Source organism: Octodon degus, unplaced genomic scaffold, assembly GCF_000260255.1.
Source record: "Octodon degus isolate 3935 unplaced genomic scaffold, OctDeg1.0 scaffold00324, whole genome shotgun sequence".
Taxonomy (NCBI): Eukaryota; Metazoa; Chordata; class Mammalia; order Rodentia; family Octodontidae; genus Octodon; species Octodon degus.
Genome location: NW_004524900.1, coordinates 1122621 through 1138183, shown reverse-complemented (window position 1 = coordinate 1138183; position 15563 = coordinate 1122621). Strand labels below are relative to the sequence as shown.

The 15563-nt window shown below is 36.5% G+C and overlaps 1 protein-coding gene across 2 annotated transcripts in view; it reads left to right on the top strand.

The window, feature by feature from the left end:
* Cdc123 (cell division cycle 123) overlaps positions 1 to 15563 on the top strand; it is a 66530-nt gene that overhangs the window by 44237 nt on the left and 6730 nt on the right. For both annotated transcript variants that reach the window (XM_023708058.1, XM_004647774.3), the window contains 4 exons: positions 2494 to 2542; positions 6499 to 6574; positions 8250 to 8372; positions 9510 to 9538. In XM_023708058.1, the coding sequence (XP_023563826.1) occupies positions 2494 to 2542; positions 6499 to 6574; positions 8250 to 8372; positions 9510 to 9538 (277 nt within the window). The remainder of the gene's footprint in view (positions 1 to 2493; positions 2543 to 6498; positions 6575 to 8249; positions 8373 to 9509; positions 9539 to 15563) is intronic.

Genomic DNA, 15563 nt, shown 5'->3' with positions numbered 1-15563 from the left:
GATGCTTCAGTAACAGCTCTAGAGGGTGTGGCATGGGATACAGTATCTTCCCCACACACTTGTTATCTCACCTTTCTGAGCTTCGGTATCATGTGATAAATGTAGGTAATAGTGACAACACATTCATAGGATTACGACTTAACAAAATGACTGGTGTAAAATGTTTCTCATAAAAAAAATAAATAAAAAAAATGTTTCTCATGGTGCCTGTCACGTAATAGATGTTTAGTACTTAATACCAATATGTATAGAGAAAACCCAGGAGCTTTTACACAAAACACATTGTGCGTACCTGTTTGTGCACTGCAGATTATACCAATCAGTATCCAATTATTAGTGCTAACAGAATTTCTGTTTTCTTAGGATTTTCAGCTGATCACATAAACAATAGTGCTTACTGTTCATTGTGTAAATCACATAATCATGTATTCAGAGAAATCAAAAAACTTTTCAAACTCAGTTTTATTTGTGAATGATTTAGGCACGTGCTCCACCACTGAGCTATACCTTATCCCTAAGACATCTTTTCAAGTATTTTGAAAGGTGGGAATGTAACTCAGTAGTGGAACATTTGCGTAGCAGATGCTAGGCCCTGCAGTTGCCACATCTAGTAGACCGTCAGTCTTGCTTTCTGAGACATTAGTGTACATTTTGTTTTCTTATTGAAATCCTCCACATTTGGCTTTGAGCTATAATTTCTCATTTTCCTATCTCTGGCTTTTTTATTGTTCATGCTTTTATTTGTGGCATTCTCTAGGATTCTTTCATCTGTCTCAGGTAATCACTTCTACATTCTATCATAATGTTGTTATTACTTCCAAATAATTGATTGCCTTCACCTTCTCCCTCTTTTGAGGTTCCTTTTTTCCAGTTAGTTTCTCCCTATCTGATCTGCCCGCATGGCTACCCTTTCCCCACATCTGTCTGATACTGCTACACTATGAGATGTTCTGCATACCTGCATATAATGGCCTTCCTTCATATTTGAGAACTTTGACTCCTCCTTGTTCAGGTATGACCCTTCTTGATCTGGGTACTTGTGTCATTAGAAATTTCTCTCCAGCCCCATCTTTTAGGAGTTCCTCCCTTACATTCTGCATCCCATGGTTACTGACTTCCTATGGTTTTTTTTGTGAACACTAAGAGGTGATTCTCACTTCCCTCTGTGCCTTGGCATATTTTTATTTTCCTTAAATATGTGCCCCTTCTTAACTACTTCTCACCCTCCCACACACAGCATATAGTAGTTCTGTTCTTCCTCTTTGCTGTTGGAATATTTTGTCTTCCTTTTCCCAGGGTTTTGAAATTCTTTGTCTACTTGTTAGCTTTCTCCACCAGACTAGGCTACAAAAAGACAAAGGCGTCTTAGTCAGTGTAGCATTCTTGGTGCCTGGCTGAGTGTATTGTATATATCAATAAATGGTACATAATATTGTTCATGAAACAGAATCTTTTAAATATTTTTATGAGAAACAGCAATGAGACAGTTTCACAACTGATTACTAGTACATTTTGAATAATTAATACATTGCATATTGTTGTCTTAGTGGTTATTCATTGTACAAGATGCAGACCTGATATCCGTCTCAAACACTGTTAGAACAAACCTCTCTATTCATTGAATTAAGAGAATGGAGCTGTATATCTATCCTGTTTTGTATACAGATACAAAATGCTCGCTCATTTGTATCCCCTTTTTTGGTTAGTTTTGTCAGAGAAGGGCATTCCATTGTCATTTAAATACTGTAGGTGCATGAATTCAGAAAAATATCCAAATATAGTCCAATAGTCCATAATAGTAGTGGGTTTTCCATAAGACTGTCCACGTCCAAAGTTATGAAACATAATTTTTATAGGGAGAAGCCTAGTGGAAGACTGAATAGTCCTGTCAAAAATCACCTTCTTTTAAGGGGCAGGTAGGAGGAGCAAATTGACTGTATGACTCTAGATGGCAGAATGAGAAATGGACTGCCCGCCAGGATGAATGCAGTGAGAATGTAGGAGATGGGAGTGCCGTTTGCCTTTGTCACAAGTATGGAATTAAAGCAGCTTGATTTATAGTTGTGGCTTGGTTATAACCATACCCATAATCATAAGACTTCTTCACTTTGCTTTTCAGTGCTCAGGTTAATTGCATAGCAACAGTTGTGCTTAATAAATGTTGTTATCATTGAATTTGAATTAATCACATTTTCCTGATGCTTTTAATGAAACCCAACTCATGTTAAATATTAGTAAGTATGATAGCTGGATGTAGTGGTACACACCTGTAATCCCAGCACTTCAGAGGCTGAGGCAAGAGGATTGCCATGAGTTCGAGGCCAGCCTAGACTACATAGTGAGTTCAAGGCCAAGCTGAACTACAGAGCAAGACCATGTCTCAAAAAGCAAGCAAACAAACAAAAAAAATGTGTGTGTGTGTGTGTGTGTGTGTGTGTGTGTGTATAAAATAACACCAGAAAAAATTCAGCTGCCTTTTTTGTCTCTCCAAAGCTTTATTCACTGTACTGATGATTCTCCAGACCCTTGTATAGAATATGAGGTAAGAAACTTTCTTGTTCCTCTGTTACATGGATAGTCCTAAATGAAGATGTGTTGAATACTGCTATTTATTCTTAAGATAATCAATGGAATTTTTTGGATTAATTTTCTTGGGTACTTAGAGACACTGAATTTCTAAATTTATGAAATTTGTCGTACATATAAAAGAATATATATACATACTTACAGAATATAACTGTGATTAAAGTAAAATCTTTGTGTTTCCCACTCAGCTGAACCAGGTTAGTTGTTAATCCAATATACCAGGAAAAATGGTCATCAATTGTCACTTTTAAAATATTGGTCATTCGTCTTACAAATAATGTACAAAGGTAAGAATTAAAAGTTAAAAGGCAAGGCCAGCCAAATAGCTTAGTGTGTTAAAGCACCTGTTTAGGCAGGTGGGGGTGCCAGGAGTTCGAGCCACAGCGTGCCATGCTGGCCCTTTCCCCAGGGCACATTGAGACAGCTGCTGAGACTGGGCATGGTGGCATGCACCTGTAATCCCAGCACTTGGGAGGCTGAAAACAGGAGGATCATGCAATCTGTGTAGTGAGACCCTTTAGACCCTGTACTAAATATAAAAAAAATACATAAATAAAAGTTAAAAGGCAACCTTATTATAAGTTTTAAGGATTTTAAACATACCAAACCCTGCTTTCATTCCATATTTTCCTAGTTTTGAAAATGTACACACACAAACACCCACGGAATGTAGTGTTTTTGTGCAGTGTTCTTCCACTGCTCATCATGAATAAACCTGTGTGTGCTTTCCTTCTACGCACGGCTCCTCACCACCACTCTGGGTTCTTCTGCACTTGCACTGGCAGTATGTTTAAGAGAAGACAGCCGTATTTGCTCCATATTTACTTTCAAAATGCTGTCACTTTTAGCTTTATAATACCAGTTAGAATCAGTAATTTTTAAAAATTCTTTGCTTCTAGACATTTTTATTATACGCATGCTTTCATAATCAGTCTGTTGAACAGGAGATACAGCCCAGTAGTAGAGCACTGGCCTAGCATCCATGGCCCCTAGGTTCTATCCCCAGCACCACACACAAAGACAGACAAGTTGTCTGCTGACTGACTGTACTGAGTAGCTATTAGTGTGGTTAATATATATTGGCATATCTTGTATGATTATCTAGCATATGTGAAACACTTAATTTACTATTTACCAGGCCACCAAACAATAATTAGATCTTAGAGCAGTTGTACAACTGAAATGTTTATGTACCATTTGTGTTTTTTCTTCTTCATTCTGTAGTGTAAGCACTTTCCAGTATTACTGCATAGTTTTTTGTAACATCATTTAAACCTATATAATACATCTATATCTCTGGTCTCATTGAATAAACATTTATATGAAGTAACTGCTATATCTTATTTGTTCTGGAAATGCCAAAGATTGTACACCTTCTGAGGCTTGATCTTTGCTGAGATGTCGTCACTTACCAAGATTTATGTAGCATGGAGTTGCTGTTTTGCTTTTGAGGAAATATGCTATCATCATGTTGGTACATAAGATGTAAAACTAGTTTTAAATTTGCAAAATGGTATTTAAGTAATTACAGTGAAAAATGTTGTAAGCAGAATGCTGTGTATATTTTTTAAATACATCTTCATGTGCTATCCTTACATATTTATAGAATATCAGGAAAGGTTGCCAAGAAATTAATAGCACTTGTTGGTTCTAAGGAAGGAAAGAGGCCCACCTGAAAGATTCACCTTATCCTTTTGTATTTTTAAAAAATTAACTATAATACACTGTATATAATTATTTTGATAGTTTATGCACATTTCCCAAAAATCAGTGAGCTACAATTTTTTTTTGCTAAATAAAAGTTATGTAGCCATTTTATATACACACGACCACATGACTTTTTTAATAGATAAGAACCATGTGATATTTTTATGTGAGTCTTCATTTATTTGTTCTTAAATTTTATGTTATATTTAATTTTAAAATGTGGCATATACAAGAAATTCACAATAATGAAAAATGAAATCAGTGCATTTTACATTTCTAGAATATATTTTTAAAAATCTTTCTTATAAAACCTACTACTAAAACTTTAAAAGCAAAAGAAAATATAGGTAATGTATCACAAAGATAAATCCTGAATATTAATATTTTGTTCCCAAATTTCCCTTGCATAATGATGTATATATGTGTAAATTCTATATACTTTGTATACTAATTTCAAGCTTTTTGAAAATTATAATGTGAGCATTTTCCCAGGTTATTCTTTTTAATATAAATTTTACTGGCTGCTTAAGTATTTGCTGTTTTACTTAACAAACATTATTTACATACCTGCTGTGTTTTACATACTTGTGCTCGTTATAGAAGGGTCAATAAAACCCAGTTCCTGGTTGCTTGCAAGTTAGGGAAGAGAGACATAGATCAGATTAGCATTGTACTGTGCAACAGGAGATGCATTCTGGACAAGGCCAGTGTGGAGAGCTGGGGACATAGAGATCTGTGACTGTTGCCTAGCAGATGTAAGACTCTGAGTACTGGAAAAACAAAGGAAAGGAGGCAGTAGGCAGTAAAAGAAGATACTGTGTCCTCCGCACAAAGTATTCAGGGAAGGGTGCCTAGAGTAATTCAAGTTCCATCTTACAGGTCTTAGAGGGGCAGAGAGGCATGTCCAGGATGAAGGAAGTGGGACTGCCAGCTGCTTACTACCAGCTAATGCTACCAAGGAAGGGGGCGCTCTGGCTGAGCAGGGAAAAGCACACCTGAACAGTGCCTTAGGAGGCTAACGCAGCAAGATTGCAATTTGGGGGCTAAACTGGACAATTTAATAAGAAAAGAAAAAAAATGTTTTTTTTTTTTTAAAAAAAAAAAAAGACAAGGTCTTGCTTTGCAGTTCAGACTGGACTTAAGCTCACTGTGTATTCCAGGATGGTCTCAGACTCTCAGCAATCCTCTTATCTCAGCCTCCCAAGTCCTGGGTTAATAGGCATGTGTCACCAAAACCAGCCTCTGTCTCAAAATTAAAAACATAAAATTAAATTAAGTCAAAGGTGCTAGGGATGTACCTCATTGTTTCCTGGGATCAGTCTTGAGGGAAAAAAGGAAGAGGACTGATTAACTGCAAAGACAAAAATAGAAAAATATATTTGTCAAGTATACTTTCCCTGAAGTTGTAGCAACTCAGTATAGATGAAAGTTTATATATAATAGTGTTTTCATTTTATTAAGACTAATTTGACCTCATACCTAGTATAATTGTCTTACTGTGAAATAATGTGAAAACCATGGAAGGATTGTATATGATTCTTTGTGATAAACTTTAATAACAGTTTTATCAGTCGGATTACTAAATGGTGCTTAAAGTGTATAACTTTGAATTTGTGTGCATGTGTGTATGTGTACCATGGATCAGATCTAGGGCATGCATATAAGGCAAGTGCTTTACCACAGAACTACATTCCCACCTTTTGAAATTATATATATATAAATGTAGACAGACAGAGAGAGAGAGAGAGAGAGAGAGAGAGAGAGAGAGAGAGAGAGAGTTCAAAAGATGAATTACAGGGCAACTTATGAAAGAATCATGGTAAGATTTGGTGTTGTGAACCATGTTAGTACTCTCAAAATTATATATAAGTTACAAAGATATATTTTTGTCCTAAAAAATTCAAGCACAGTTTACCCTTGATAGAGTCATAGATCATAGCTCTATTTCCTAAATCTTGTATTTTATGATGCCACCTAGTTTTGAATCATTTTTAATGGCAGTAATTAAATAATCTTGGGGCCGGGGAGATGGCTCAGTAGAGTAAGTGCTTGCCTGGCAAGCTCAAGGGCCTGAGTTCAATCCCTGGTTCTACAAAAAAAGAAAAAAGAAGAAGAAGAAGAAGAAGTAATCTTGGCATGAAATTGTCTTATTAGGTTTTCCTACATAATTATGTTACATTTTTCATTCTTTTCCCTTATCTACAGCTTGTTCTCAGAAAATGGTGTGAGTTAATTCCTGGAGCTGAGTTTCGATGTTTTGTCAAGGAAAACAAGCTTGTTGGTAAGTTCTTACACTTGAAAGTAGTCTTTAAAAGAAGACAATACTATTGGCTATAAATGCCAGAATTTCATTTTTTTAAGGCTGAAAAGTATTACATTGTATAATACACAAATTTGATCATTAGACATCGTATATCTCTCAAAACATCATGTTGTACAATTATTATGTGTCAACTTAAAATAATACCAAAGAAGACAACTTTTTGATGGTTAGCACATTCTAGTAATAGGATAGGGTTGTCCATCAGTTTTAATCTGAGGTCCCACCTCCACCCAGTTGGTACTGTTTGAAATATTAATGTTGATAAGCATCCTGAGCCATGGTCACTTTCCGCAGAAAGAGGTAGTTTTGTGAATTAATTACATCTCTCTAGACTTGAGAATGCAAGTGATGACTGTTGCCACCCCCACCTCGGCATATGTGTGTTACCTGCTTTATGTTTGAAACTTTGCAAATATTTACAACTACTTATTATAAACAGCATAAAAAGCCAAACTGTTGAAACTTTATTCCTATTGTTAGGGTACTATTTAGTTTTCTAGCAAAAGAAAGTATGTGGATAGATGAGTAAAGCTCTCTGTTATACATTTTCTTTCTACTTGCATTACTGTTCTGTTTGCTATGATTCATATAACTTAAATATTGAAGTTAATTTGTTCTTAAATTTTTGTCTTGCATATTTTCTGTGAAGGCAGAGTTACATGTATAAAAAAGAAACAGCAGTATGAATATGCCAAACATATGATAAGGAATATTTTAAATTTCCCCCAAAAATACGGAAGAAAATACCTATTTGTAGAGACTTTATATGTGCCAATTTTAAGTTGTCACTTTTAGGTCTGGCGATATAGCTCAGGGGACTAAGGACTTGCTTAGGTAAGCTCAGGGGCCAGGGTTCTATTCTTGGCACTGCATGCCACACCAGCCCCACCCCTGGGAGTGCTGAGCCTGTAATGGAGTCCGGGCATGGTAGTGCATGCCTATAAACCCAGCACAAGGGAAGCAGAAATCAGGAGGATCTAAATGAGTCCAAGCTGAGTAGTGAGACCCTGCACAAAAGAAAGAATAAATTGTCACTTTTTCACATAACAAACCTTTGTATGACTGATAGGTTTTTGACTGAGTCACAGCAGAGAAACAGGCAGAAGGAAAAATGGAAAAGAGTTTTTATTATCTTAGAGGACATGGAGAGAATCTGGGGAAGATAAGAGATTCTCTGAGAAGGAACGAAGGAAGGTTGAGGCTTTTATGGCCTTTTGCCATGGGTGGAGTTTGAGGGGGCCGTTTAGATATACCTGAGGAGCTGATTGGGGTCTTCCCTGAGTCAGCGGGAAAGGTGAAAGAAAATTGCCCCTGGGCTGAGTTGGAGAAATGGAGAGGTGGTCTCGGGGAAGATAAACTATTGTTTTAAGGGCTTCAGCCATATTAGATAACCACCATAATAGTTCAGCAACTCATACTAGGGCCAGAACCTGTCAATGACCAAATTCTTCTCGTTTTGCTAAACAAAAAAGAACTTTCTGAAAGTAAGAATGCATAGTAATGTGGAACTTTACAGTATTTGTCTGATTAATCTTCTGACCTACTGTAATGGTTTTCTTAAAAGTTTACATCACGTTAACATTTTTTAAGAGGATATTGTATAATAATAGAATATAAAATATTTTCTTATCAGGCATTTCACAGAGAGACTACACACAATACTATGATCACATTTGTAAGCAGAAGGAAGAAATCTGCAGATGCATACAAGACTTTTTCAAGAAGCACATACAGTATAAATTCTTAGATGAAGATTGTAAGTATTCTTAGAACACATTCCAGTGAAATAAAGTAGATGTGTAGCTGTGCCTTATTTTACTGTGGTACATAATTTTTAAATTATGGATTTAAATACTGTATTTGAAGTACTAGTTGACATTGCTGGTGGCTTGCATATTAATTTCACCTTACTAATTACAGTCTATTCTTAATGCTGAGGCAGTTCTCAGTCCTGCATTCTAGATGTTTATAGATTTGTAGAGTCCATCTAGAGAACTGCGTGCACCTCCCTTTCTAGCATCTATGTTTGAATGATAAGGACAGTTACAAAGTAAACCTTTGTAGGGCTGGCTAGACAGCTCAGCAGACTACACTGCCTGCTTAGGCAAGCTCGGGGACTGGGGTTCAGTCCCTCTCCTGTGTGCTGTGCCAGTCCTGGCCCCAGGGCACACTGAGACTTGAATGAGACTGGACACGGTGGCATGATCCTGTAATCCTAGCACTTGGGAGGCTGAAAAGAGGAGAATCACTACAAGTCCGATCTGTGTAGTGAGACCCTGTACTAAAGTACATTTTAAAAAAAAAATCCTTGAAGTTGTTTTTAAGAATTGAAAATTTATGATATATAAGAGAATTTTCTTATATCTTAAAATTATATCTGTTGTGATTTACCTTTTTCCTTATTTGCCAAGACTGTGTTCTTTGGAAAATTTGATTTTTAAAAATGTGAAGCATGCCATCAATGTGATTTTATGCTTTTGTGTTAATAGACTTTACTTATTTCATTTGCCAAGTAAGTGGTAGGAGCTCCCTTCACAAGTACTTTCCCCAGTGACAGTGCCCTTCATTCCATTGCAGCCCATTATACTGGTGAATTGGTTGAGATTTTTTTTTTTTTTTTTTTTAAATTCAGGCCCTTGCACTTGCCAGGCAAGCACTTATTCAACTGAGCTATCTCCCCAGCCCCATAGTTAGGGATCAAAAAAAAGCAAAATTATATTTGAAACATCAGTGCAAGGTACATGTTTATGATTGAAGTTTTGAGATTTAGAATTTTAAGTACCTCATAGTCAAATATTTCACTGTGTTTAGTAATAAAGTATATTTTAACTTTCAAAATTTGCATCATGAAAATATTTGTTCACTAGTAACTTAAGATTTTTCTCTTTTACAGTCGTATTTGATGTCTACAGAGACAGTAGGGTAAGTAAAGCTGTACTTGATACATCTAAAATCGGGGCTGGCCTTGCAAGCCCAGTATACAACCACCATGTGTAATGGTCCACTGCTTAAAAATAAGTCCTCAAATCATCTAAGGCTTGTATGATTCATAGTGGCCAAGTATGTCATCTTGTATAGCTACCATTGGAGATATTCCAAAATAACAATGTGCCACAGGTTTGGCAATTACTAATGGCACAGGTGGGCAAATGACCTCCCCTTCCATTCTTCTTTACACTTTTCTCAGAGGTCTAGGCCCATTTCAGATAGTTCATACACACTTGCATGACCAGGAATCTAGTATTTTGGCAGTTATTTTTAGTCAATCACAAAATTCTTAGCATGATTTCAGTCACTTTCTTCTTGACACTAAACAAATTTACATTTGTCTTTTTAAATGTTTCCTTAATAAATTTAATTTTTAACTTTAAAAAATGTACATTTATGGAACACTTTATGATATTTCAATGCATATGCAGGGTAATCATATCTCCTGAAATATTTATCATTGCTTTATGGTGAAAGCCTTGCTTACAGTTCTTTGAAATTTGCAGTCCATGGTCATTATCTGTAGTTACCCTGCTATTCAGCAGCATACCGGAGCTGCTTGCTCCTGCTTATTAACTTGGTATTCATGGGCTACCTTTCCCATCCTCTCCCCAGCCTCTGGGAATGACTGTTCTGCTCCCAACTTAGACTTCCCACATAAGAGAGATTGTGTGATATTTTTCTTTCTGTGCCTGGCTTATTTTACTTAACATTCTGATCTTTTGTTCCATCTACGTTACTCCAAGTGACAAGGTTTCATTCTTACAGCTAGATTTATCCATTCATCAGTTGATGGACGCTTAGGTTGTTTCCATTTTTTGGCAACTCTGAGTAGTCTGTAGTGAACATGGGAGTGTAGCTGTCTCCTCGGTTACTGTTTATTTCCCTCAGATACACACCGGGCATACAATGCTGGATCATATGTTAGTTCTATTTTTAGTTTTTTGAAGAACCTTAAAAACCTGTTTTCCATGATCTCTGTACTAATTTCTGTTCCTACCAATAGTGCACATGGTTTCCCTTTTCTCCACATCCTGTCTAGCATCTTTTGTATTTCTGTTCACAGCCATTCTGGCTAACTGAGGTGATAGATGCCATCATATTGTGGCTTTTGTTTACATTCCCCTAATTGTGACATTGAACATTTTTTCATGTATCTGTCTGTTGCCCATTTGTATGTTTTCTATTGAGAAATGTCTAGTGTTCTTTAAATCTTTTTTTTTTTTTTTTTTTTGGCGGAACCAGGGATTGAACTCAGACCCTTGCACTTGCAGGGAAGCACTTATTCTACTGAGCCATTTCCCTGGCCCCTAAATCTTTTTTTTTAATTTTTTTTTTTTTTTATGAATTTTAGTACAGGGTCTACAGGGTCTCACTACACAGATCAGACTTGTAGTGATTCTTCTGTTTTCAGCTGGTATAATACCAAGCCCTGGGATTACAGGTGCGTGATCTCTGAATCGCTGTCTCAGCATGCCCGGGGGAGGAGGGGCAGGGCAGCTGGTCCCAGCATCTGCCTAAGCAGGTGCTTTAATCCACTGAGCTATCTGGCCGGCTCTTGTTCTTTAAATCTTAAAAGTGATAGAAACTTCTACAATGAAGGAGAAAAAAGCCAAGACATGTAATCTTTTCAAAGAATTTTAGGTTGTTGAATGTTGTCCTATGATCACTGCTCACTGATGAGCTGCTTAAGATAATAGATGTGCTCTCTAGTATGCTACCAGTACACATGCTTGTCAGCATTACGTTGATGCCTACGATACCTTTGGGTCACTTTTTGAGCAAAAGGCCATGGCCCAGAACAACGTTAACTGTTCATTAAATCAAAAGAAATCACTATATTTTCACTTTTCTGTCTTGCAGGATGATGGTTCCTATTAAAAAGGTTATAAGATGAGATTACACAAAGAAGAGTGAAACTTAGCAAAGTTTCTGCTATGTGGAAACAAACTACAGAACAGGATGGGATGCTGGTATGATGGAATGGACAGACCAGCTTTCCATTAAGAGTAGTCGGTGTCTACTTACTCAGGTCACTCACATAACCAGCACTGATCAAGTGTCTTTAGGGTGCCAGCTACTGTACTGCTATAGGAAGCTTCAGACAGGACCTGGGACCTTGAAGGAGTTTATAGGTAGCAAAGCAAACAGGCCTGGTGGCAGGCAGTATCAAGGCAGTCAGTGGGAGACTCCCAAACCCATTGTCTTGAATATGCCCATTTCTCAGAGGGGACTGTTCTCATTTAGTTCAGTATTATTGGAGGTTATTAATGAAACAGCTGGGTACATGACCCCCTTCCATCCTGTGAGGTGTGTGTTATCTGCCCACACTGTACTGTAACAGAGGCAATTGTCTCATATTTTGGCAGTTGAAATATTGGCATTTGCTAAGATGTCTCAGTGTTTCCCTGGAACATGTACCAGTCTATTGTAGTTCAGTAGGGCTGACAGGTAGATATAGATGTTTAAATTGTAAAGTAAAAGTTAAAGAATGTTAGACATGCATAAGTAATTACTGTTATATAATCTTGCAGAACTGAAACTTACATTTTTACAAGTGAGAAACATGCCAGTACAAACATCCTGACAGTTTCTGTTAACAGATTTAAACCATATTGAAAAGCTCATTCGCATTTACTCAGTGGCACTTGTATGAATATGTGAGACATTTTCCTGAATATATTATTTTTGGCTATTCATGTAGAAAGTTCTCCTTCCTTTGTATGTGGTCTGTTACCTGAGCTGTAGCTGAGTTGTGCTTAGACTTGGCAGCACAAATGTCTACTTTCCTACTGAGGCCAGGCAAGCTGACTCTATCGATGGCTTATGGCTCAGAGTGGGGCGCACATTCAGTGATCCAGGATGTGTAATTGGAAGCTGCATTTTAAGAAGTTACTTGTATTATGATAATGCACAGCAGAATTTTGGATGACTTTCCTAGATTCTTGAGCATTTATACTGCTCGCCTTTTGTATTTTTCTCAGTTATAACTGCTGTTAATCATTGTTAATCTGTTTACTTTTTTGGACTAAATATATTTGATCCTGATTGTGGCATTGTTCAGATTGGTTTCACATCTTGGTGTATCTTGTAAATGTTCCATGTGTGGAAGTCCATTTTCTGATGTTTGAAGCACTGCATAGGGGTCTTTAGGTTAACTTTGTTAATAATGTTAAAATCTCCTATATTAGATATATGAATGATGTTTGAAGGTTCCTTCAAAGTAATACACATTCGGGTACATTCAGGTAGGTAGACGGAAAGTAGGTGGAACAAGATTGGCCACGGATTGAAAAGTGTTGGACTGAGTGGGGGAAAAGCGTTCTTTATTCTGTCTGCTCTTGAATATGTTTAGGCTTTTCTATGCCCGTCTGTTATTGTCTTGTTTTTTATTTGCTTTCTGTTTTATACTGCTGGGAACATAAGGGCTCACTGATAGCAGCAACATACTTTCAACTTTTCCAACTTTAAAAACTGAAAAAAAAAATCTTTCCTAATTTTCTGTGTACCTAAGTTACTGGTTGTTGAAAAAATGATGTTAAAATCTTTTGCTTCTGATTTTGTTGGCTTTTGTGTAATGTGCATTGAGGTTATATTCTTGGTTAGGTTTTGTTTTTGTTGTTGTTGTTGTTTGGTACTAGGGATGAACTCAGGACCTTATACTTGCCAGGCAGGCACTTGGCACTAAGCTATCTCCCTAGCTGTGTTCTTGCAAAATGCTGGTAAAGATGGTTTCATTTTCTGAGTGAATTCTCATCATAGGCAGGGACCCTTTGAATTCCTAGTAATAATATTGCATGTCTTACCTGAAAACATTTTATCATAATACAGAGGGGTTTTTTTGTCTTAGAATTTATCTCTATCCTTTTATCCTGTTTTTTGTTTGTTTGTTTGTTTGTTTGGTTTGTTTTGTTTTTTCAGAATCAGGGATTGAACTCAGGCCCCTGTGCTTGCCAGGGAAGTGCTTATTCTACTGAGTCATCTCCCCGACCCTTCCTGTTGTGTTTTAAGTGTGGGCATATATCTTATAAATAGCTTTATTTATTTTTATTTATTTATTTTTGAGACAGAGTCTCATTTGGTAGCCTAGGCTTGCCTTGAACTCTCCATCCTCCCATTCTTCAGCCCTAGGTACTGGGGTAACAAGAGTGTACCACCATGCCCAGCTGTAAATAGCATTTTGCTGTTGTTGTTTTGGGTTTTTTTGTTTCGTTTTGGTTTGGTTTTGGTTTTAATCACGAACAATTTCTGGTTTTAACTGGTTGAGTTGGGTTTATATTTATTGTACTTGGTACTTTTTCCAAAACATTTTGAGTTTTATATTTGTTTTTATTTATTGCTTTTTTACCCCTTTTGTTTAGATTACTGAATTTTCTTGCCTCTTTCCATACCTCTCCCCCCATGATTTTGATGTTTTATTTCTGTTACTTTGATAGTTACCATTAAATCTTAATGTGAATCTTTACTAGAAGTTAATTTCACTTCCTGTTGTCCTCACAATACAAGGCCTCAAAACGCTCTTACTTTCTAACACCCACACTTACCTTGGGGGGAATATATGGTACCTCATGTATACTTTGTGTTGCGGCCTCCAAATTAGTCATTAGTGCTCATGTTGGGGTTACTTTTCACTAGTGCTTCTTCCCTCTGACTGCACTCTAGAACTGTTGCTTCATTTTACAAAGATTAGGCCTTTGTGATTAGTCTTTATTTTTAATGAAATAAAGTTTTAATTTTTATTTTACATATTTATACATAAAACTTTCAAGGAATCCTCTGAATCTAATCAAATGTTAATAACACATGTAAAAATGAATTTCAGGTAGTCACCATTAACAAAAGGTTGAAAACTGATTAAAATATATGTATTATGGAGAGCTAACTTCAAAGCAGGCATATATTTTTTTACTTCTATGGCACCATCATTTACAGTTCTTTAAAGGTACAGTGAAGAGGGGCTGAGGAGATAGCTCAGCAGCATAAGCACCTGCTGGACAAGCATAAGGTCCTGAGTTTGATCTCCAGTAGTGAAAAATATATATGTATATAGTGAAGAATGAAAATAGTAGGGGCAGGCAAGATAACTCAGAGGTCTAAAGTGCCTGCTTAGCCAAGCATAGGAACCAGGGTTCAATCCCTGGCACCAAATGCTGTGCCAGCCCCACCCCCAGGGCAGGCTGAGCCAACCAAAGAAATTTAAAAAAAGAAAAAGAATGAAGGTAGTCAATGGTAAATATAGCTCCAACTTAAATCTCTAAACAACTAAAAACAAAATTTTTCTTTTAATCATTCATTCATTTATTTATTTGGTACTGGGATTACAGGCACCACCACTCCTGGTTTCCATGACCAGCCAGGCACACCTGGAATACCAGGGATTGAACCCAGTTCCCTGTGCTTGCCAGGCAGGTGCTTAGACCGCCAAGCTGTCTCCCTAGCCCCAAATAAAAATAAAGTTAAAGCTACCTTCTTTGATTAACTGTGATTTCTGATGGTATAAATACCATACATTTTTGTAACAATATTTTATTAAAATGCCTGATATTCAGTGGCAGAAGTAAAATATTGAAATAAACTAAGCAAAAGCCAATGATGCCACAAAGAAAATACACTATTCATTTATTGTATGGCTTTTAAGTTTTATTCATAATTTTAAAAATGTCTTTGTTTTTGTCTAGACCTTTTATGATTTAGAAGCCTTGGCTTCTAGCTTTTCATTTGGTTGTCCTAGCACCTGTGTTTTTTTTATTTGAAAATTATTTTATTTTATTTTGAAGAATAGAATCAAAAGCAAAAAGAAATAGCAGAAACAGGGTAGCATACAATAATACATGTTACAGATTTTCAGAAAGAGAATAGCTAATTAATAATGCTTGTTATATTATCTACTTTTATCATCAAATTTGTTGCTCAGATTAACAGACATAGTTATGTAATTTTTTTTTTTTTTTTTTTTTTT